Source organism: Ahaetulla prasina, chromosome 6, assembly GCF_028640845.1.
Source record: "Ahaetulla prasina isolate Xishuangbanna chromosome 6, ASM2864084v1, whole genome shotgun sequence".
NCBI lineage: Eukaryota > Metazoa > Chordata > Lepidosauria > Squamata > Colubridae > Ahaetulla > Ahaetulla prasina.
This window is the reverse complement of record NC_080544.1, coordinates 36,982,788-37,008,324: the sequence shown is the minus strand read 5'-3', so window position 1 is coordinate 37,008,324 and position 25,537 is coordinate 36,982,788. Positions and strand designations below refer to the sequence as shown.

At 36.5% G+C, this 25,537-nt stretch overlaps 1 protein-coding gene across 1 annotated transcript in view; it reads right to left on the bottom strand.

Moving 5' to 3' along the window:
* CFAP46 (cilia and flagella associated protein 46) overlaps positions 1 to 25,537 on the bottom strand; it is a 105,939-nt gene that overhangs the window by 55,580 nt on the left and 24,822 nt on the right. The window contains 14 exon segments of the mRNA XM_058188085.1: positions 439 to 540; positions 1,602 to 1,762; positions 2,123 to 2,282; positions 3,435 to 3,618; positions 6,144 to 6,282; positions 6,396 to 6,480; positions 7,123 to 7,291; positions 9,406 to 9,537; positions 12,572 to 12,750; positions 13,665 to 13,772; positions 15,777 to 15,926; positions 17,984 to 18,203; positions 22,812 to 23,024; positions 24,983 to 25,122. Of these exon segments, the coding sequence (XP_058044068.1) occupies positions 439 to 540; positions 1,602 to 1,762; positions 2,123 to 2,282; positions 3,435 to 3,618; positions 6,144 to 6,282; positions 6,396 to 6,480; positions 7,123 to 7,291; positions 9,406 to 9,537; positions 12,572 to 12,750; positions 13,665 to 13,772; positions 15,777 to 15,926; positions 17,984 to 18,203; positions 22,812 to 23,024; positions 24,983 to 25,122 (2,142 nt within the window).

Below are 25,537 nucleotides of genomic sequence, written 5' to 3'. Positions count from 1 at the left end.
AGTCAGAATTTTTACTAACGGTTAACTACTCAAAATTTCCGCTACTGGTTCTCCAGAACCGGTCAGAACCTGCTGAAACCCACCTCTGATTATCACCCTTATGATCCTGAGCATCACCTCTGCTAATTTATGCTGACACATGCTGGTAGATCAACAAATCTGGAAATCCAGATGTTCTCTACTATGGATTATAGTAGCATTAATAGTATTCTTACTTAATAACATAACATGTATGGAACTTGGCAGTATTTGTAACAAGCCATATGTTTTATGATGTTTTATGAAATTGTGCCATATCTGTTTGCTATGTCATTGGCATGATGACATTATGGCATATGGGTGATTATTCCTTCCCCCCTTCTCCCCAGAAAGTCTCACGATGGGAGGAAAAGTTTGGATATGAAGACAAGGCCAGCTTTTGAGTGAGATGTACATTACCTTTTTCCCATCTTTTTTGTCTTTTGATTTTGGAGTTGCTGATTGGGTTGGTGAAACTTTGGTCTGTGCTTTTAAAAACAATCCTGCTGTTGTGAATGACATCTGAAAAATAATTACATTTACTTTGGGGAAGAAGAAAAAAATCCAAGAAATACAATTTTTAATCCAATTAAATGCTGAATTACTGTTATGGAAAATAAAACATAATATTACCGAGAATAAAGCACTTTTTAAAACAGATTTACAGATTGCCTTTACTTTCTGTACAAAAAAGTTTCTGTACATAAAGGCTAATGTATCATAATAGAAGCTGGCTTAAGAAAATTCCTAGAAAAGTAAAAAAATCTTTTCAAACTTCTTTTTCAAAAACTTAATTGAGCCAATGAGTACAGTATGATCTACTTTGTATCTCTCATTTTTTTACTATTTTTAAGGGGCAACTTTTTTTAAAAAAAAATCTTTTCTTAAAATGGTGTGGGAATATTGGTTGCTATGAAGAGCAGACCCACAAAAAATACATTCTCTCTGATTAAAAAGCCTGCAAACTATGGGTGTTTTTCTTCCTTGATTAGGATAAGCCAATAAGTTTGTAAAGTAATAAGTGATTTACCACTTTCCTGCTAACATAAATTGTTATCTTTGTGCTCCGATTTACTCATTTTGATATATCTCAATTCAGGTTACTTTTTACACTTTTTTCCTAGAAGACTGAGATTCTGAAAGCCTCATTGCCATTTGTTGCCATAATGTTGACAAGTTTGCTGATTCAATTTAAGTAGTTTTGTGTGGCAAATATAATTGCACTTATAAAAATATCAAACAATTAGAGTAATTTTGTTTCCAATTAAATGTTGTTATAATATCAGCACGCAGCAGAAAATGAGATACATTTTTGTTCAGACTAATATCATTACAAATTCTATAATTCTACACAAGTGGGAATTTCTTTTGAACAAGTTTTTGGAACAGACTTGACATTCAAGTATATCAAGAAATCACTTTCATATAATTTATCTTCATTAAAAGCTCCAATAATTCTTTTTAGAAGATCAATGTGATTGAGGTAAGTGCTTTGAATTCAAGCCATTCATTAAAAAAAAACCTAATAGATTTGCACAATGCATTTATTTAGCTGCCTTCTAGTCACCATTTTCTTATCTCACCTGCCACATGCGAATCACAAAAGCATATGCCATCAAACAGTACTGCTCGTAAAAAGTTGAACGGTGGCCAGAAATGACTGCCATTATTGTATAAGCTCTAAATAAAGCTTCTAACTGTTTTATGTTTCTTAATTCTCCAATACTAATTTGGTTTCTTAATTCTATAACGAAAATATGAAGAATTAGTCAGTATTGTTGAAAATGTTTTATATGACAATATAAACATATTGTTGATATGTAACTGACATGTATTATATAACTTGTAAGCTCCATGTGTAACTGGTCCCGGGTAGTTCCAAATGTCTCAAGTATTAGTTTTATCTCCCACACACCCCTTAATTTAAAAAGCCTAAAACAATATTTTGTTTAAATGAAAAAGAGGAAAAATATCACCTGTAGAAGGCCACAGGAAAAAAATCTAAATGTTTTTTAATGTCAAAGGGAAAAAATATTTTATCACAGTATACCCCCAATGCTAAAATAAACACAGCTATTTCTGGAAGATAGCTAGAAAAACGTACCTTCTTCATCAGGGCTTTTTTGGAGAGGTCTAAGATACAATAACATATTTATTGCCCATTCCAGGTGTTTAATAGCCTCACTAAGAGGAAACTGCCTGCAATACAGCCATTCAGCAAATCCTAAGATATTATCCACTTTCTTTAATTCAGATTCCTTTTTCTACATAAAAACAACACACACAGCACACATTTAGACTAGTTCTTGATGCATATTTCCTTTCAAAGGAAAACAAGGTAATTTAAATTCAGGTAGTCCTTGACTTACAGCAGTTCATGTAGTGACTGTTCAAAGATACAGTGGCATTGAAAAAATGACTTATAATCATTTTTCACATCTATGATCATTGCAGAATTCCCATGGTCATATGATCAGAATTCAGATGCTTGGCAATTGGATCATATTTTTGATGGTTGCAGTGATCATGTGATCAGTTTTTGCAAACTTCTGACAAGCAAAGTCAATGGGGAATCCAGATTCACTTAACAACCGTTTTACTAACTTAATAACTATGATTCATTTAACAACTGTAGCAAGAATGGTCATAAAATGGGGCAAAATTCTCTTAACAAATGTTTCACTTAGCAATATAAATGTTGGGCTCAGTTGTGGTCATAACTCAAGGACTACCTGTGTACAAAAGCCCACATTGCTTTTAGGCAAACTGCAACATCATATCAGAAAATCATGGAATTATAGATTGGGAAGGGATCACAAAATTAATCTAGCCTAATCCTTTACAGATTATTAGTTGCTGTAAGCAAGTACTGGGGAAAAGGGAAGTATTTCTTACATCTGTCAGGACCAAAAGCCTTGATTAAGTTATGTAGCAACAGGGGTATAAGCCTAACTGTGATACATCTCTAGAAGACACATACAATTTTTTCAATTCTGAGATAGTACTAGGAATTTAGAGGAAGGGAAAACTATGAATGACATGATAAATATCGAAAGAAACATTTCAAAAATGAAATTTACATAATTCACTTGAACTTTCTATTTCAGAGGCCTCTAATATGTGGTACTCCAAAGGTGTCTTAAGGACAGCTATTTAAAGCCAGGAAATACTGAAAATCCTTAACCATATTAATTCTTAGGCCTCCCTGGATATTTAAGTGGGGAATCACAGAAGGCTACTAATCTTCTCAAAAGGAAGATAGGAAGCCTCTGGAGAAAGATCCATTAGTTTACCGTACCCAAAACAAGAATTAGGAATTACATAAAGCTTATATTCTTTCTACCACCATCAGATATTGATTTTTCATCAAGAACTGCAAACTAATAGCATCTTTTAAAAAGAAGATACATACGAACCTGTAAAACTTCAATTGCATTTTGGTAGCAAGATAATTGTCCCACAATATCAAAGGAAACAGATGCCAAACGATGCCACATATCTGACATGTAGTCTTCAGTTTCATCACGGAATTTCTGAATTTCCAGTATATAATTACGTCCTAGTCTTGCCTTTACCATGACCATATGCTTAAAAATTGGGCTATGAAGCAAAATTTTAGTTAGTTAGTATTTATAAATGATTTAATAAGCTAACAAAGTGGTATTTCAAAACTTTTTTATATAAAATATTTTAAAATCAGAAGTCACTATTTGACTTTCAGGGATTTTTAGCTCCATGAAGGAATGAATTTCATTCATATCCAGACTTCAGCATGATAGTACATAAGAAATTTTAATATATCAAATTCCAGATTACACAGAGCAGAATTCCAACAATGGATACCAACTAATTTAATATTCAAAGGGGTTATGAGGTTAACAAAGACTGCCTCCAAATGCACCCATTTGTAGAATTTAGTTTTAGCACTAAGTAATATCCACATTGAGGAAAGAATCGCTGTGACAACAAATCCAGTAAAAAAAATTGCAATGTGGAATGCTTTAGGCAACCGTCAAGCTACAAATGCTCCTGCTGAAATGCAATTAGGAATAATTTTTTACTTCAAGATATTGGAGTGAAAAGGAAATAAAGTGGGAATGTGTATGTATGAATATGTGTGTGAGAGACTATTAAATACTGTGACTGTACTGCACACACGCAGCTTGTACAAACCCATTTCCTCAAGCCAGGAAATGTTACTGAGAAATACAGGTAGTACTCAATTTACGACCATAATTGAGCCCAACATTTATGTTGTTGTGAATTTTGGCCCATTTTATGATTTTTCTTGCCTTAGTTGTTAAGTGAATCATTGCAGTTGTTAAGTTAGTAACACGGTTGTTACGTGAATCTGGCTTCTCCATTGACTTTGCTTGTCAGAAGATGGCTAAAGGTGATCACATGACCCCGGGACACTGTAACTGTCATAAATATGAATCAGTTGACAAGCATTCAAATGTAAATCACATGACCATGGGCTGCTGCAACGATAAGTGTGAAAAATGTTCATAAGTCACTTTTTTGGGGGCCATTGTAACTTTGAATAAGTCACTGAATGAACTGTTCTAAGATGAGGTCTATCTATATGGGTGCTTTGATGTGAAGGAGAAATTATGGAGAAATTGTTACTTTTTACTTATTGAATAAACAAACTCAGTCACAGATTTTCTGCTATATGTGGGTATCCACCGGTTAATTTTTCACAAAGAAGAACAACTTGGAGGAAAATTCTTAACAACATAGACGTTTAATAAAGAGAAACCTTCTCTGCACCATAAAAATGGTTTAAATGAATTCCAGGAAGACGATGTATGCCGTGAAGGGACCCACAAAGGTCCCTTTATGTAAAAGTGCAAATCAGTATCACATCTTGAACAAAAGTGAAAAGAAAACCAAAACCTGCTTGTGTAAATTGCTGGGCTTAATCTCTGAGTTGCAACCAGTGATTGCTGCTGGTAAATGTTAAGAATGACCTGTTTTGACTCCACTGCTGCCACCCAACATCACTAACTGATTCATGCACTAGGCATTGAGGCTCTCCTCTAGCTGTTAACCAGCTTGCAAAATTTAAGAACCAGGACTCTTGCCACTTGGTACAAGATGGCTCCAGCCTGCCACTTGTTGCAATTCATGGTTAGAAATTGGTGAAGCTTTTTTGTATTTCACCGTATACTTGCAATTATTAATAATATGAGAGGTCCTTGGTGCTAACCAAGCTTGGGTTACCTAGCTTGGGTAATGAAATATCTGCTAGAAAACAAGTTCAGAGAGCACCAATGAGCACCCCTCATTTCAACAAATGAGCTCCAAATATTCCCCATTATTGATATTAATAGTATCCTGGAAGCATCCCTTAAGAAAGTGACATTGGAATTCCTTTGGTTAGTGGATTACTAGATATAGATTGTATATCTCATAATGTATAAAAAAACTGGAGGAGAAAAAAAAAGCAAAACTGGGGAAGAGATAGTTGATTGGGCATGCTACAGGTTCTGAAGACAAGAAACGTGTCTGCCAATTATCTATCAAAGCTCCTGCCTTCTAGAAGATTCTCTCTTCAGATATTAGGATGAACCTGAGCCTTTTGTAAGGCTATGAAGACCTGGTTATGCCTATAGCCAGTGGTGGGATTCAAGTAATTTAACAACCGGTTCTCTGCCATAATGATTTCTTCCAACAACCAGTTTGCCAAACTGCTCAGGAAGTTAACAACCGGTTTTCCTGAAGTGGTGCAAACTGGCTGAATCCCACCACTGCCTATAGCCCTGAGTGTGTTTAAGGCCACACTTTGTTGGTTACATTAGCATCCATAGCAAGAGCTTTGCTTGACAACTATATATATATTTATTTGCTTTGTTTTAAATGCTTTTGATGATATATGCTGCCAGGGGCACTTGTTGAGATGGGCGGCTATAGACCTCAAATAAATAAATAAGAAAATCAGATTTCTCTTACTATGAAAAGTTGTGGCTTGGAGATAAAGGACAACCATCTAAGTCGAAAGTTTCTCTCTGGGTTAATTCTGGCATTTCAGAACTTTGAATGGTACTGTGTTGCTTAAGATAACCATAGCTACAGCAATGCACATTAAGTGAAATATTTTGCAAACTATCCAAATAACTTACAGTCTGTGCTTTGTGCGAGGAAGAATCTGAACAGCTTCATCTAGAACTTTAAGGCCTGTCTCCCACTCATTTTTATCAGCATATGCTTGGAACAGTAACACATACAAGAATGTTCTTAAGGTCAAATCTTCCTCAGCGCCTTTGAAATACATTAACACAATATCTCAAATATTACAAAATCCATGCAGGTAGATCATCAGCAAATACAAAGAGGGGGGAGAGGGGTTAAAAGTTGAAATGGTAAAAACTTACCTGGAAAAAAATGCCCATCTGATGGGCTGATGCTCTGAAAATCTATTGTAGGCCACTGATGCAAGTGTAACATATTTTCTGCTTCCTAAAAAACAAAACAGTGTGCTGATTGCAGTAGAAGAGATGTCACTGACATTTGAATTGTAATTTTGTGAATGTAACAAAATAAACTTCTAGAATAAAAATGGGGAAAAAAACGCAGGACAGTAGGATCTATTATCTAATGGAAGAAAACAGCAAACTATCAAGAAGAGAGAGACATGGGAGGTTTGAAATCCTTTCCAAAATTGCCGATTGCGCTGGGAAAGTCAGGTTGTCTAAAGTATTCACTCATTATTTTAGTATGTTAAAAATGTAAAACAATTATTTGTTAATAATCAATTATTATAATTTATATTTATTTATGTACCTTTTTACATTACAATGTAAGATTATAATGTAAAATTGTTCCCTTTTGTTTCCTTTTTTTTTGTTCCCTTTTGTTCAACAATTGTTCCCTATTGTTCCCTTCATTATAGTATTATATGCATACTTTTACTTATACTTTTACTTATATATACTTTTTTCTCTCATGATGGGTTATTGTTTATGTTGATGATTGTATATACTGTTGTGACAAAATAAAATAATAATAATAAAAAAGATATACCTTATTATTTTTCTCATCGGGTTTCAATGTGTTGGAAATCAAATCATCCATGAATCCAGTAGGAGTGTTATTTCTTACCTGCTTACTTTTGGCCTCTGATGCTCTAATGATGCTCTTGAGAATGATTTCAGTAGGTGCTTTGAGATGCTGCCTGTCTGCTGAAGAACCAATGAAAGGTAAACATGCATTCCAGAAATTTCGAGCTGCTACCATGGCAAGGTTAAGATTTCCTGCTTCTCCGGCATACCTAAGAAAGTGTAAAAATATATTACCACTGGCCTGCTGTAGCAGGTTGTAAGCAATACATAATGCAATTGCAATGATTCTGATTAACTATCCTCTTGGATATATTTCAACATTAAGACATTGCATTTTTTGAATTAAAGGGCTTAGCCATTAATAAAAATTATGGAAAAGGTTTATCTTTAATTTCTCTTTTCATCTCTTTCTCTCTCTCTCTCTCTCTCTCTCAAAATCATATAAGAGAGATAATTATTATGTATAGGAAATATTACATGGGTGTATTCATAATTGTATATATATTCTTGGAAGTTTTTTAATGAGTCAGTAGAAAATTATTTAGAAGACAAAACCTCAGGAATGATTAAATTACCAATAAAATACCAAAACTCTCCAATGAATTATATGTAAGGTTAATGGTTTAAAGTTGTAACAAGTTACTAATTATTAAATTATCCTGATTAGCAAAGTAAACAAGCATAATATATTTATTTAAGCCAATTTCTTAGTTCCCTTCAGAATTTGCTGTTTGTTGGATGTTGACAACAATTATCAAAATTATTTATATGTTTTACATGTACATTTCAATGTCAATGCAAATAGTAAAGCTTTCATTCTGTTTCTTTTTCAGTACCATAATAAATGTTTAATAATATTAGGTGGTATTTCTCTTCCCAAAGAATCAAATAGTCCATAATTACAATTAGCTCCCATTATTATTTTATATTCTCAGGAGATTTTACATTCTTACAGATTAGTTTGTTATGCTTATTAAGCCATCTGTTCTTCATTTCATAAGTTTCCCCTAGGTGAATATAATGTAAAAAAAAGTTACATTAACAAATATTTTCCCATATGTCAAAATGTATGATGTGACCTATCTCTTGCACTCCATTTATTATTATTTTACACAGAAGTGTAGTTTTATTTTAGCAGCACTTCAAAGATTTCTGAAACTAATTGTTTCCTGTCAATAGAAGAATAGAATAGAAATTTTTACTGGCCAAGTGTGATTGGACACACAAGGAATTTGTCTTGGTGCATATGCTCTCAGTGTACATAAACGTTATTAACTTTTTGTCTGTTTCTGAAATAAAAATGTATGGTGCAATGGTTAAGATGCTGCATTAGAAACCAGGGCATTGTGAATTCTAGTTTTCCTTTAGGTATGAAAGCTGACTGGGTGGTTTTCAGCTGGCCACTTGGTCTAAATCCAACCCACCTCATAGGGTGGTTGTTGTGGGGAAAAAAGGGAAGAAATGGGAGAATTATGTACAATTTGCATTGACTAAGTCAATTATTTTTCAATATTCTCTACTGAAAATGCAAATTTTTAAAACTATGTCCTTTTGCCAAGTAGCTATTAAACTTTATCCATGTCACGTCCTAAATACATTTTTAGATTCAATTTTTAATATTTTTATATTTAATCTTCTTTTGACTGATTTTATATTTTATCAAAATTTAAAAGTTTTAATTTTATCTAAAGTTATCAAAAGTCACAGATAAAATTTCATCCCGGATTATCTCTGACTCTTTGCTAGGTACTACTGTATGCGAAAATTTCAGTTTCTTTAAAATTAACATATTGTGGAAATATTTATTATTATCAGTCTAAAAAATAAAACCTAGAGCTATTTCATAAAGGTATTGATCTCTCCTTTTTAAAAAAATTAAATTTTTTTCCATAGTCAATTAAATATTCAGAAACAGACATTAAAAGATGCCAAACTACATCTGGTGTTTGGCCTCATTTTATGGTGCTCTTACTTTAATTTTTTAAAAATTCAGTATGAGATCTTTCCTGCAACTTGCTAATGGTTGAGAGACAGAAAGAGAAACTAAGGGAAAAAAAATAAGAATAAAGGTTTCTACTCCTGAAGTAGTTTGATACAACTTGTATTACTTCATTGTTGATGGTTAAATGAGGAGAGACACCCTATTCTTTCTGAGTGACACCTGTACAATATCACTCAATGTTAATGAAGATTCTGATTTTATTAATTTATTTCTGTGCTTTCAACACAGTTGCTATTTGCCTGGGATTTATACATTTGCAGGTATTCATATTCAGATTTCATTAAAATAAATAAAAATGTCCCTCCCCCAATCACAACATACCTTGCACCTTCAACAAAGGAGTTTGATGCTGTAACCCGCAAATGTTTTTTGCCAGCCAGGTTTTCCATTATACTCTTCCCGTGAGTACAAGAAGCAATACTCAGCATTTCTTGTCTGGCACTGTAATCATTTCTACATAAAGACGTCAAAAGCAAACTTTAGACTTATAACTCAGTTTTCAAGATCCTGCCAGAACAGAGCAGTCCTTCAGTCTGCAGGAAACAGACAATCGAAACTTTCCATTCTCCCATTTGGGTGGGATAAAGGGGGAGAATTTTTTTATTTATTCATCGGAAGCCACTTCTCATTTTATCAGCTAATGTCATCACATGTATTGTTTTGTCTAATTCTTTGTACAAAGAATCTCAGATGAACTACAGATAGTCCTCAACGTGCAACCATTTGCTTAGTGACAACGGTGCTGAAAAAAGTGACTTACAACAGTTTTTCACTCTTATGCACCTTAAAAGAAGCATGGGGAAACTGTGGCAGGTTCAGAGGACAACTAAAGGAGTCTGAAGAAGCTGCAGCAAGTTTGGAGGAGAATTAAAAGATGATAAGGAATCTGAAATTAAAGCCTATGAAGGATAGTTAAAGAAGATAAGCATAGTTAGCTTGCAAAAGACTGAGAGGATTTTCTTAAAAAAAAACCCAGACAAATGTGTATCTGTTTTCTATTGAAACAAACAAAAAACTGGATAAGAACCAACAGGCTGAAAACATGAATTTGAACATTAAATATATTACTGTGTTTTCCTGAAAATAAGACCCTGTCTTATATTTTTTTGAACCCTGAAATAAGCACTTGGCCTTATTGCCATGTGCTCAAAAGCCCGATTGGACTTATTATCAGAGGATGTCTTATTTTGGGGAAAACAGGGTAATATATTTAATATATTAAGTGATGGAAGAGTCTGCCTAGAACAGTGGTAGGTTCCTTCTTGATGAAGATTTTCAGGGTCTGGATGGCCAGTTGTCAGGAATGGTTTACTGGATTCCTGCACTAAGCAGAAAGGCAGACTTGATGACTTATATAGTCTCTTCTAACTCAAAACTTTTAATCTGAATCTTGCTTTCCTTTTAAGATAACACCAGTGCAACGTTACACAACTATGTACCATGTGGAACTGATAAAAATCTGCTTTTAGCATTTTTGTACATCAATATAATGGTATAATAATCGTATCCATTAGAGGTCAGTATTGCTCTATTTAATTTTCTTTAAAAAATGTCTGAAGAAAGTTTTCCTCCAATTACTGCTATTTTAATGGAAAGATTCATGATGTATTAAGATGACAGAATAAAACCCCCTCTTGGGTTAAAGGTGAATTTTAAAAAGTTAGAGAAATCTGGAGATGCTTTCCATCTAAAAATTTAATTGAAAGCTTCAAAGCATTTCACACAAAACAATATTAAAGAGCAAAATATCAAAATAACACTGTGGAGATCAGAGAAAAGAACTGTTGCAGCTGGTATGAGGCGGATTCTAACTAATAATAAGGTGCTTGGTAATGGGACATAAAATATCAGAATTTTTTTTTACATCTGACACCATCACCAGAATAAATTAATTCCTCCTTTCTTACTTCTGGTTAGACCAGCGGTTCTCAACCTGTGGGTCACGACCCCGTTGGGGGTCGAATGAGGATTTGCCAGGGGTCACCTAAGACCATCGGAAATATGGGAAATATACTTGCGAGTCGAAGAATTGCAAATTCGGCTTCAGGTGCGATGAATTAAAAAAGAGAGAAATCTTTGCTCTGATATCTCCCTCCCAAGCCAGCTGCAATCACTCCCAATCGCTAGCCTAATGTGGCTTCAGGTGTGATAAACTTAATAGGGGAGGAGTCTCCGCTTTAATGCCTCCGTCCTCAAGGCAATCGCAAGCAGTTCAGATCGCTAGCCAATACGGCTTCAGGCGCGATAAATTCAAAAAAACAGTTTGCCGCTTTTCCCCCCCTTCTGCGGCTGCTGAGGTGCGCTGAGATCACTGCCTAAAAAAAAATAATTTTACGGTTGAGATCACCATATCGTGGGGAATTGTATTAAAGGGATCGCAGCACTATAAAGGTTGAGAACCACTGGGTTAGATAAACTAGGAGGGCCATTTGGCCATTTAGACTCCTATCTAGAACTCTAAAAGAAGCCTGAATTCACATCACCTAAATATGGTGGTAAAATGATTGAGCTGAACATCACAATTCTTCTTTCTTTTGGAAAGGAGGCATTTTAAAGAGAGGGAATAAGAACACAAAGATTCTGTTGTGCAGGTTGCTCTGTCCCGCTCAAATCATGTGGAAAATCATCCCACTCTTTCCAGTAAGATCATTTCAGGAGCTTGGGTTAAAAGACAATCACCACAAACATGGTAGGGAAGGCAAACCAGATTCCATACTTACTCAAGTTCTTAAACTAGCTTCAAATTCTGATCGTTATTCCTTGAAACCTTAAGGCCTTAATCAGGGGTGAAATGCTCCCGGTTTGGACCGGATCACCCGATCCGGTAGCAATGGCGGCAGGTGGTTCAAAGAACTGGTAGCAAAAATCCCTGCCTCCCCCGCCCATGCCCAGTTGAGCTGCACAATCACCAGAGGTTTTTTTTGTTTGTTTGTTTTACTTTTAAAAGTATTTTTTCTTCGGCTGAAAAAATGCTTTTAAAAGTAAAAAAAAAGGCCTCTGATGATCGCACGGCTCAGCTGGAATCGTCAGAACCGATCAGCTGAAGAGGTTGTGAAAAAATGCTTTTAGAAGGCTCCTCTGGCAATCCCAGCTGAGTTGCCTGATCATCAGAGGCTTTTAAAGGCATTTTTTTACAACCTCTTTGGCTGAAGAGGTTGTAGAAAAAATGCTTTTAAAAGAAAAAAAAAAGTTGGCCACGCCCACCCAATCACATTACCTCTCCCCCAACAAGCCATGCCCACAGAACCGGTAGTAACAAATTTTACATTTCACCCCTGGCCTTAATCCAAGGCAGTGGTGGTACGGATACATTATTTAATTATAGTTAAAAACGAACTAGAGATCACTGTGAAGATTTTTTTGAGGGTTGGATGGAAACCTGCAGCTAAGAGATCATCTTTTTCTATATCTGTTCCTCTCTCTAAGCAAGAATTATACAAGGTTTTAAAAAAAGAAATCAGTATTTAAAGGTGACTTCTCTACTTACATTCCTTTTTTCTTTGGATCTGTGTTAAATGGCACTTTACCCAATTCCAAAATCTTCTGAAAACAGGTTATCACCAGTTCATGGTCATGGAGATTATGTGCAAAATGCATAAGTCTGGTCAGTGTCTGAAGCTGTACAAGCGAGTCTGACCAACTACACTCCAGAGCCATTTTTACCAACTACAAGTAAATGGATAAAATATACGTTCATTGATTGATAACATTAATATTTAGCCCATCCAGTCTACAATGTTTCAGAATAATTGTACCTTTTTGTAAAGAATGGCTAAGGAAAAAAAATGGTATTGCTACAGTGAGCGCATCAAGCTTGGGAATCTGTGTTGCAGATCATTAGCAATCCCATATAGGTGTGGGGTATAATTACCATAAACCAAACAAATGTAAGAGATGAGCCAAGTAAGTAGTACTTGGAATATATCTCCTCTGAATTTTATTCCAGTTCTAACGAGGAGAAAATGTTTTCAGATTTTTAAATCTTTATTTTTTTTCAAAATATTGATAAAATGTAAAACCACTCTTGATTATTTGAGTCATGAAAACTCAAGGTTTCGTTGTTAATCCCTTTATGGAAAAGAAAAAAGAAAAGAAAGGAAAACATCCCTTTTCTACTCTTCTATCTGTAATAGTGCTTGACTACAATCAAACCAAGGTTCTGATGATACTAACATTCATTAGAACCTTGGTCTGATTGTACTATTTATACTATTCATCTGACTGGAATCTTTTGCTCTTTTCACCCAGATCTATTTTTCTTCCCTATCTTCCCTACCCTTCACCCCTATTCTTTGTATTCCAAAAAAGCTTTGGTTAATTTGAACCACAGTAAAGTAGCAGTCTGAGAAACTGAAATTTAATTCTCTGTCATTTATTTAACATGAATGTTGGTTAAGCACATTCTGTTCGTAGGCACAATGCATTCATAGAAGAAAAATTATTATTGCGGATGTGCCACTGTGTTTTGAGTTTGATGTGGCCTTCTAACCAATTTATAAAAACCTACTATTGCTGCTGTTCTATAAAGGAGGAGGAGGAAGGAAGGAAGGGGCGGAAGAAATATATACATATATATATACCTGAGACAAATTGGGAAGTAAAAAGTCCATAAGGCTCAAACCATTGCACGAATACATTTCCAGGCCCATAAAAACCTTTGTCATGGGACTTGTCCCATCATCAATATTCTGCATAGAAAGAATCACTGATTCAACAGATAACAAGGCATCATATTAAATAGATACAAATATACATTTTTCTAGAAATCTACAGGTTAAAGGCACACTCTACAGATTAATGACATGTTGAGCTTGTCGATCGAAAGGTTGGCAGTTCAGCAATTTGAATCCCTAGTGCCATGTAACGAGGTGAGCTTCCATTACTTGTCCCAGCTTCTGCCAACCTAGCAGTTCGAAAGCACGTAAAAAATGCAAGTAGAAAAATAGGGACCACCTTTGGTGGGAAGGTAACAGTGTTCCATGTGCCTTTGGCATTTAGTTATGGAGACGTCTTCAGACAGCACTGGCTCTTCGGCTTTGAAATGGAGATGAGCAGTACCCTCTAGAGTCGAGAATGACTAGCACATATTTGTGAGGGGAACCTTTACCTTTAGCTTAAAATAATTTTTGGCACCTGAGTCACGGAAAGTATGGTACTAATATAATAGAAGGAATTATTTTGGGTTTTTGGGTGGCGTGTTAAGATTAAGCAGGGTTTAAGGCATGCTATTTTTATCAAAAAGTATTTCGTGTTATAAGGCTCACATTGGGAAAAAGTTGAGATAATCTTGGTTGGATTCCTCAAGTTCACTAATGTTCATATTTAGCAGGGAATATATGTGTATGTATGCCCTGCCCATCTAGCAGTTCGAAAGCATGCAAATGTGAGTAGGTTAATAGGTACCACTTTGGTGGGAAGGAAAAGTGTTCTTCTGTGTGCCTTTGGCATATAGCCATGCTGGCCATATGAGCTTAGAAAATGTCTTCAGACGATGCTGGCTCCTTTCGCCAAGAAACAGACATGAGCATGAGAAACAGACATGAGCAGACATGAGAGTGGAAACAACTGGAAAGGGAAACATTTATCTTTTTTTATACTGTATGTGTGAAAGAATGAGAATGGGACAACTTGCCACAGACAACTTGCTATGGCCAGTTCACCATGACCAATTCACCATGGCCAACTCTCCGCAGCCAAAACCCTATGGCCAACTTATCATGGCCAACTCACTGCGAGACAACTCGCTGCAGGACAATTTAACAATTCTACTTAATTATTTATAATAAATAAATTTTATTTTAATTTCTGCCATTCACATTTCATTCTGCCCCTTCTTTTGCATCCTTTCTTTAATGATTTTATTCCACCATTTCTTTGATATTAGTGTAACTCTTGTCTCACAGGGAGTTGGCCTGTGGCGAGTTGACCATGGCAAATTGGCTGTGAGTTGGCCATGGTGAATTGTCATACACCCTGTGCGAATAGAGCCATGGCCAAGGTTTACTATCTATCTATATAAAATGAAATTTCCAGACTGGAGTCTGTTCTTCAAAGTGGTTCTCCCTGGTGTTAGAGGATAAGCAATTTGATGCCCACAAGCAGCATTCCATCTCCAAAATCTCCCTTCTGGCACCCACCTTGTCAAAAAATACCTGTCATAGTTTCCTTCAGTTCTCAAGTGAGAAACACTAAAGCATGGTGCATGCACTTCAGTGGTGGGTTTCAAATTTTTTTACTACCGGTTCTGTGGGTGTGGCTTGTTGGGCATGGCATAGCTTGTTGGGCGTGGCAGGGGAAGGATACTGTAAAATCTCCATTCCCTCCCCAATCGAGGGGAAGATTACTGAAAAATCCCCATTTTCTTCTGATCAGCTGGGACTCGGGAGGCAGAGAATAGATGGGGGTGGGGCCAGTCAGAATTTTTACTACCCGTTCTCTGAACTACTCAAAATTTCCAGAACTGGTTAGAATCTGCTGAAACCCACCTCTGATGCACTTATATTAGGCTTAAGGTAATTTATAATACAAAGAACACCTCCCCCCCAAGCAAAAAGGAAAGTAGAGTGAGAAAAAAAAATATTGCCTCTTTCTACTCTGCATCATCATCTACCATCTCTCTGCTATGACTCTCTGCTGTAACTCTCAGCCATCAAAAGGCTGCCTTTTTACGCTGTGATAGAAAGAACTGGTACCTCCTCCTCAGATCCATGCCACCTCCCAATCTGTTGCTGAAGTAATTGTTTGGCCTTTACCCAAGTTGCAATAACTTGTTGACGTAGAGCAATAGGCACAGGCTCATCAGGTGCACTTCCATTAGGCAAACGCATAGCAAATTCACAGACCTAAAAGAAATTATTTTATAAATGCTATCTTTAAAAAACAAGCCTAAAGCAGAAGCATATTAACAAATTTCGTGGAGCATGAGATGGAGAAGGGAAAATCTGTTTTATTGATAAAAAGCTCTTCTGTCAAATAAACTAGCATCGTTGGTTTGCCAATAAGTAAAAACATTTGTTTGTTGGTTTGTTCATCCATCCATTCATCCATCCATCCATCCATCCATCCATCCATCCATCCATCCTATTAACCAATGTCAACAAGTGACTCCAATTAGCAAACAGAATTAAAATAATATAAAATAAAAAAAAACAATGACAACATTACAAAAGTTAAATAAAAAGCATCCAAGAAACATCCACCCAAATCACTTATACAACCAAGAAGTGAATCCTTAAACACACTTGGGGCCTCAGGCCTAGGCCCAGAATCAGGTCTTTAGGACCTTATGAATTTCTAGCAGGATTGGAGCTATCCTGATCTCTGGAGGGTGAATTTTCCATAAGGTGGGTGCTATGACTGAAAAGGCATGTCTCCTTCGTCCACCAACAGGCATTCTTTAGCTAGCAGGACCAGTGGTGGTTTGCTACCGGTTCACCTGGATTGGACAGCGGGAGGCACTGCCCCCGCCCAGATGTTTTGTGCATGCACAGAAGTGTCACGTGCGTGCGTTAATATGCGCCCACAAGTGAACTGGTAGTGACAGGTTTTGAAACCTGCCCCTGAGCAGGACCCTAAGCAAACCACTGGGCTTGATCAGACTGAATGATAGAAACAACTGAGAAAAGACATGGGCCCTCAAGTAACCTGGTCCTAATCCATGAAAGGCTTTAAACCAGCATCTTGAATTGCATACGAAAGCATACTGGCAACCAATGCAGCTCATGGATAGTGTTGTTACATGTGCCAAGTAACAAATGCCATTGAATGCATGTGTTGCTGGATTCTGCCCAAGTTGAAACTTCTGAATGATCTTCAACATAGAGGCCACTGCAGTAATCTAGATGAGAGGGCATGAGGGCATGAGTGACAGTGACCAGGACCTCCCGGTCTAGGAATGTACACATCATCTGAGGGTATAAAAAAGCTGTCCTAGTAATGGTTGCCACCTGCTCTTTGAGTTCAGGGCTCCCAGTGTCGTGTCCCACTCCTCCGCTGACGGCCGGGTCAGGGAAATCCGAATCAGGTGTGTCTCTGCAGCTCTGCCAAAGTCCTAGCAAAGTCCTCAGGGCAGGCAGGAGACCAGAAAGTGACTTCACAAGATATGTTTAGACTTTGCCTGACTCAGAGAATGCCAGAAAACAGATCCTTTATATAGGCCATGGGGTGTGGCTCCATGACTCAGCACTTATCCAGGCCTGCCCCTCCCTTCCTTCTGTTGCCTCCGCCTATCAAGTCTTCTGACGCGAGGGTCACTCCAATCTGCAGCTGTTGGTAATTGACCTTCCTCAGGCTCACATGCTGTGGAGGAGGGGGAGGGGTCTAGTTGCTCAGTTTGCCTGGGCATGGAGCCAGAGCTGGGGGCTGGAGATACTTGCTCTTCTTCAGCCTGTCTGGGCATGGAGCCAGGGCTGGGGCCGGGAGATGCCCCCTCCTCAGCCTGTCTGGGCATGGAGCCAGGGCTGGGGCCGGGAGGCATGCTAGGACATTCTTCAGCGTTCGGAAGCAGATAAGCAGACCCCGGCTGCGGTGAGAGCGGGCAAGACACAACACCCAGATTACCTACAGGTCTATCTGAAGCAGTGCCACTCCTATGATGGAAGGTTCCCATCACAAGAATGTCCAAACACCCAAAGCCACTCAGTCTTGCTTGGCTTAAACCAAAGATCAAATTCTTAGATTTGTAAGAAACATCTTCCTCATTTGGCCCTTTCTCCTGCTGCCAACAAAAATGCTTACACATTCCAGGAAAGAAAGAACACACATTAACACTGTAGCTACTTCATGCAAGCAACCTCTAATGAACTGGTAGTTAACCAAATCTGCCCATACAGGTTGGAGCAAATGTTTAATCATGATCAGCTTATTGTTATATAGAAAACCACTATGATAAGAAACATACCTCTACAGCTGCTTTAATATCATGGATTCCAGTTGGATCCACAGGTATAATTAGAGCAGTGAGTGATTTTTCATGTCCTTTTAAGGCAGGTTTTTTACGTTTGGTGGGCCCTTCCTCATTAAGTTTTTTTTCATCCGTTTTGGAAATCATTTTGGGAATCCAAGGAAGAATCAGCCCTCTTGCCAGGGCATTGCATAATGTTACTAAAACAGTACTATTCCTGAAACAAAACAAAAGGAAAAAACAAAAGGAAAAGGAAAAGAAATTGTTTAAAGTTACTATTATAAACCAGTGTTTTACTGTGTCAAATGAAGATATGCATTCATTAATACTAAACATGTAAAAGATATGCTAATGATATCTATTTATTTTGTTTAGGTAGATCCATCCTCAGAATACAAGTCTCTGAATACTATTTGTACAGCCTTCAATTCCATAATTAGTATTTCTATTTCCAGTTACTGTATATCATAGTAACATTCCAGCCCCATCATGTACGCTCAACAGACTTAAAATATTGCCCGTGGATTCAAAAAGAAAAAAAGAAACTCCATCATGTAGAAAGAGTATAGACAATTTTCCAATAAAAATAGTATATTACAGCTAGAAACAATTGTGGAAGAGATTATTTGGCTTATTATTCAACAAACTGCTCTTTCTTTCAGAGCACTTGATCAATAGTGACAGAGGAAAAAACACACATAGAAAGTGCTTTAACTAAAAAGCAAGGAAAAAGGAAAAAGAAAAAAAACATAATACGATATGTCATTATAACAATACAATCAGTTATCACCTGTGGGATATAAGTTGAACAAATGAATAAACAAATTGAAGTCCTAAAGAAATAAATGGAACAAACACTAAGTCCAATTCATTTTGTAGCCAATAATCTCAATTCTCAGTACTGCTGAAGAGAGAGAGCTGGCTATAGATAAAATATCTAGGAACCATCCTTTATTGAAATCAAGTAAACTCTATTTGCTGGTGTAAGTCACTTAAACATTTGGATGCAGAGGCATGTATAGCAATTCAACTTTTTAACAGCAATTAAAGAGCAGTAGCATTTTGGTTGAAATACGAAGTATTTTCCTCCTTTTGTGTGATTAATTAGAATCTAAGAAATAATTTGGGGATTGAAAAAACAGGAAAGCTCACCTTTCTTTTCCAGACTTAAGAGTCCGGAAATAGAAAGATATTAGACTATCCAATATTTTAGAACACTGTTGATAAATAAAATAGTGAATTAAAAATGCTTGACTTCATCTTAACTTTGCTCTGACTTTGTAGATCAGGAGTGTCAAACCTGAGGCCCGTGGACCACATCCGGCCAATGGGGTGCTTAGATCTGGCCCATGGGGCCGCCCTGGAAATAATGAAGGACCGGCCCGTGGTGCCTCTGCTCGCGGCTCTCCCAGTTCCATTTTTACTGACATAGGGCTGCAGGAGGCTGTTGTGGCCAAAAATGGAGCATGGGCCCTGTTTTTGCTGGCAAAGGATCCCCCAGCCTCACCCGGGGCACCACATGTGCCCCCTGACATGAGTGACATCAAGCTGGCCATGCCTATCTGGCCCCTAAGGTCAAATACAACCCTGATGAGGCCCTCAATGAAATTGAGCTTGACACCCCTGCTGTAGATGAATCTGCTCATATAGATAGCAAAATGGTGAGTGATTTATGTCCAAACTCTGTTTGCTTTAACTGGGATATAGGATTATTTTAATGGTATGCTATGTAAAATAATGAAGATGATTCTCCTCAGTCATTTTGAGCCAAGAGCTCTATTCCAGCTCTACTGTTATGCATCTAACTGAAATTCTGGACAGGGAAGAGGGGCAATGGTTTTCTGCCAGATTATATAGAGCTATACTGAGCCCTGGTGCTTATTATCTCAATTGGAAGAAGTAATCTGTCTTGAATTAATGATGAAGAAAATCTGGATGTTGGCATACATCTTGGATATCTTGCAAAATACATAAGCTCAAGCTTTTTAATTTGTTAAACATATGGAAGCAAGGAAAAGAATTACTAGCATTTCTCATGAACTCAGAATTTAACCTTACGTAAAAGAACTATTTCAGAATAAATAATTAAAAAACGGCAAATTAAACTACCACATAAGTAGCTTAGCAGAAACCACTTACCAAACAATTCTGCTTCTGCAGCAGAAGTTGCAGTTAATTTACATAGCATTATGTATTCAGCATATTGGCTCACTGTCAACCAGTATTAGATTTGAGATACTGAGTGTTTACAGATTAACAGCAAAAGGCAATGTCTCATAGGCAATTCATAATTATTGAAATTCAGCATCAGACACCTCTTTTTACAACTTTCAAGACAAATTACCAGCTTGAAATATCCTGGAGATAAAAATAATGATTTACCCAGATCTACCTTCCAATGAACTAAATTTAAGAAAAGATTTTGATTTGGAATATATTTCGGCAAGAAATAGGATTGTATCGAACAGTCTTCTTTCTTTTGGGGATGAAAATTTAAAAGGTCATCTTCTTTTGTGGTTCTCAAAGACTCTGTGCTTATCGGAGGAATAACAAACTTCCTATTTGTCTTTTTCTTTTAACAGTTGCTGCTGCTGTATGAGTATAGGACTTTTTTTTTTTTATTTCCAAGTGTTGGGAGAAGTAACTTAAATGAAACTGGTTAGAAGTAGAGACCCACCTTCCTTCCTTCCTTCCTTCCTTCCTTAGTACACTAGCAGTACTAAGATATTGGTAGTTGGACACTTTCTTTTTATCGTTTTTTGTTTTTTGTTTAATTATTTTTAGTTTAGATCCATATTCATTATTTAAATATTTTCTATTTATGTATCTGCTATTTATTAAGCCTAGTACAGCATAAAAAGTGAAAAACTATTTTGTCTACATGGAGGCATGGCACTTATAGTAATTACCTGGAATTTAAACAATTTCAGATTGGAAAGAAAGGAGGGACGAGATGAAAAAATTATAACCAGGTATTATTTTGCAAGAAAGACATATTCCCTTGACTTCTAAGGAGGCCTAAATGTCTACAAATATTGCAAATTAGCAGGTGCCTTAAAAGGAGGAGTCAGAAATCCAATAGTCCTTTTTATTTTTGCTCATTTATCTATTTTTTTCCTTTCATACACACACACACACACACACACACACACAGAGAGAGAGAGAGAGGATTTCAAATCTATTGAAGATTTTAATATTAAGTAATCAGTTTAAGATCAAAACCTCTATTATGCAACGAAAACTTTTTTATGCTCAGCTTCTAAACTCAACTCCTAAATTGTAACTAATTAGAATATATCATTTTTCTTTCTCTCCTTTCTTCTCAATACTCAACACCCTTAGCTATTTAAATAACTTAATGTTAATAATCTTTAATTATATAGAAATATAATAAATGAAACAATGCAATGTACAGTAATGAAAGAGGGGGAAGAACTAAAGTTACTTATGCAAATATATATATTAAAAGTATTTTTAACACAATCAGACAAAATAACATATAGCATGAGAGATCTGACCAGGATCTACATTGTGCAGAAACACTTTGTATCATCAGCCAGCAATAATAACTTATGGCGTTATTTTGAAATACTTTTAGGCTTGCCTTAGTAAAGAAGATAGACCTGTTAATGTCGTTGTTACGTATCTAAAACCATACTGTAATGTTCTTACATCAAAAGGCCATTAAAGGTTATACTTTATTATGAACCTTATAAACATCAACACTCTTTATACTATACATTCTTTATTATTTATACCAACACTCTTTATACTATACATTAATGATCTTTGTGACCATATCTCAAGTAATTGTGTTCTCTTTGCTGATGATGTCAAATTATTTAACACCACAGACAATACTTCTATCATTCAAAATGACCTTGATCATCTAACCGCTTGGTCTAAAAATTGGCAGCTCCAAATTTCAACCAGCAAATGCTCAGTCTTACATATAGGAAAAAAGAACCCCAAAACTAAGTACATACTAAATGGACATTACCTTACAGACGACCCCCATCCCGTTAAAGACCTTGGAGTTTTCATGTCAAATGATCTAAGTGCCAAAGCCCACTGCAACTACATAGCAAAAAAAGCTCTAAGAGTTGTAAACCTAATTTTGCATAGCTTCTTTTCCAAAAACACCACACTACTAACCAGAGCATATAAAACATTTGCTAGACCAATTCTAGAATACAGCTCGCCTGTTTGGAACCCTCACCACATCAGAAATATTTTACAAGAAGAGTTCTCCATTCCTCTGAAAACAATAAAATACCCTATCCCACCAGACTTGAAATCCTAGGGTTAGAAAACTTGGAACTCCGTCGCCTTCAACAAGACCTAAGCTTAACTCACAGAATCAACTATTGTAATGTCCTTCCTGTTAAAGACTACTTCAGCTTTAATTGCAATGATACTAGAGCAACTAATAGATTTAAACTTAACGTCAACCGCTTTAATCTAGATTGCAGAAAATATGACTTCTGTAACAGAATCATCAGTGCTTGGAATACTTTACCTGACTCTGTGGTCTCTTCCCATAATCCTAAAAGTTTTATCCAAAAACTTTCTACTATTGACCTCACCCCATTCCTAAGAGGACCATAAGGGGCGTGCATAAGCGCACAAACGTGCCTACCATTCGTGTCCTATTGTTTTTCTTTTCTTCTTCCTATATATATGCTTATACCTCCTTATATTTACTCATATATGTGTTTATATACTATATAATCTTTTTGTATGATACCTACATATATTGTTGTGACAAAATAAATAAATAAAATAAATAAAATCAAACATCCAACTAAAGTCTTGTAAAACTTACCCAAAGTTTCCAACGTTCTTAACAGCACTGAAAAGAATTTGAAAGGGTTCAACAAGTTCTCTTTGCCGTTTCGAAATAATCAGATGTTTATTATGATTTAAGACATACACCACAGTGTTATGTACAATCCAGGCTTCATTTAACTCCTCTCCAATTCTGACAGCTCGTAGAAAGTTTTCCATTGCATATTGAGATAAGTGGTTTATCCAGTTGCTTAACAAGTAGAAATTTTAATTATTACATTGCCAAAAAGAAAAGGACAAGAAACAGAAAACAACCCATTGTATATACTGTACAGTCAAGAAAATATCTGAAACATAATTATGTTTTCCATCTATGAAACGTAACTATTTTCAAATAATATATTATTATAAAATTCTTCTATAGAGCTGTGGTGGCACAGTGGTTAGAATGCAGTACTGCAGGCTACTTCTGCTGATTGCCAGCTGATTGCAGTTTGGCAGTTCGAATCTCACCAGGCTCAAGGTTGACTCAGCCTTCCATTCTTCTGAGGTCAGTAAATTGAGGACCCAGATTGTTGGGGGCAATAGGCTGACTCTGTAAACCGCTTAGAGAGGGCTGTAAAGCACTGTGAGGTAGTATATAAGTCTAAGTGCTATTGCTATAGACTAGCCTTAGAATTTCTGTTGCCACGCATGTCTTTTGGAGATCTTAAAAATGTAACACTGCCACACACAATTTATCTTTTTATTATAGTATACTTAGCTTCTATTTTATTGGTTATGTATTTATGTTTGGGTAATCCATATAAAATTGTTTTTATAGAAATCTGCACAATCAGTGTTTTAAATGTTTTTATATTACCTGTAAACTGCAAAAGTCTTTGATAGTAATGCTATAGTATTGTTAAAATAAATTCACTACTTATTGTTCTAAGGTTCTTTTACAGTGTAATCTTACAAAATATATTTTGAAAGTAATCTCATAATGGATCATAGGACTTCAACCTCCAGGCACCGGAGCAGGGGAGACTAAGGGGACTAAGGGGAGACTGTGGGGTTTCCTGTTTGGGGGTGGGGAGTTGGACTGGAGGATCTCCAAGATCTGTATGTATGTAAATCACTGCAACGGGCATAAGTATGAAAAATGGTTATGTCATTTTTTTCAGTGCCACTATAACTTTGAACAGTCACTAAATGAGCTGTTGTAAGTTGACGACTACCTGTACTAGTATCTAGTAGACTACCTGTAGCTAGATTTGTGATGGAGAACCTATGGCATGCGTGCTGGAAATGGCATGCAGAGCTATCTCTCTGGGCATATGAGCCGTCGACCATTGGTCTTCCGAGTTCCGGCGCACTAGCCAACTGGTCTTCGTGTGCGCATGCGCGTCAGAAACTGGAAGACCAGGTGGCCGGTGCACATGTGCGTCCCGGAAACTGGTAAATCACCTTTCCAGTGTGCGCATGCACACCAGGCGGCTACTCTTCCGGTTTCTGCCAAGCACATATGCACCGGCCAGCTGGTCTTCATGTGAGCATACATGCCAGAAACCAGAAGACCAGGTGGCTGGTGCGCATCAAAAACTGGAATATCATCTTCCTAGCGTGCATATGTGCATCGGGCAGCTGCTTTTCCTGTTTCCGGCACATGCGTGCCGTCCCATTTTGGCACTCAGTGCCAAAAAGGTTTGCCAACACTGATCTAGATTTTGAAAGAAATATGTACTTATTCAAAATTCAAAATACCAATTACAAGTAGTCCTTGACTTACGACTGCGATTGAACCCAAAATTTATATTGCCAAATGAGATATCTGTTAAGGAAGTTTTGCTCCATTTTACAACTTTTCTTGCCACAGTGGTTAAGTAAATCATTGCAGTGGTTAAGTTAGTAACCTGGTTGTTAAGTGTTTGCTTTGACTTAGGTTACAAAAGTGATTACATGATCCTAGGACACAGCAGCAGTCATAAATATGAACCAATTCCCAAGCATCTGAATTTTGATGGCATGGGAACTCTACAACCGTCATGTTGAAAAATGGTCATAAGTTATTTTTTTCAGTGCCATTGTAACTTTGCGCAGTCACTAAACAAACTTATAAATTGAAAACTATCTGTATATATAAAACTAAGTCTAACTTTAACAGATTAGTTCTTTGAAAGCATTTAAAAAAAAACACCATAGCAGATAATAGTACTTCAAAACAACCTGTATACATTCCAATCTGATTCTCTTCCAGTTCGTGTTGAATGTTGAGAGTATCCTGAAATGTGTGTATTTGCTTCTATGGGGACGACAGGATAATCATTGAGCTTGACACCTTCTGTTCTTAATAACTGAATTGTAGCCTAAATATAGACACCAGGAGAAAAAAACAACTAAAGGCACGGATATAAAAAGATCAAAACTGCATAAAGTTCTTCGTGGTAGACACTATGATTGACTATTTTTATTCTTATGTTTTCTTATTATGCACAGGTGACATAGCAAAGCTAAAGCCGGATGTTTAATTTCATTGCTCATACTGGTAGGGAAAAAAAGCTTCCATGATTAATTTTAACTTAGCTCCCAGCAGTATTCATTCTGATCCTGGCTTCAGTGAGGCAAGGCTGAGGGAGAGAAGGGGACAGGATAGGGGAGGCTTTCAGGTTTTCAATTTCAATTATATAGAATGTAAAGGATGTATGTTTGCGTTTTTATTTTTATAGTTATAATGTAAACTGACGACGGCATTTAATTTTGATGTACCACATGGAATGACAA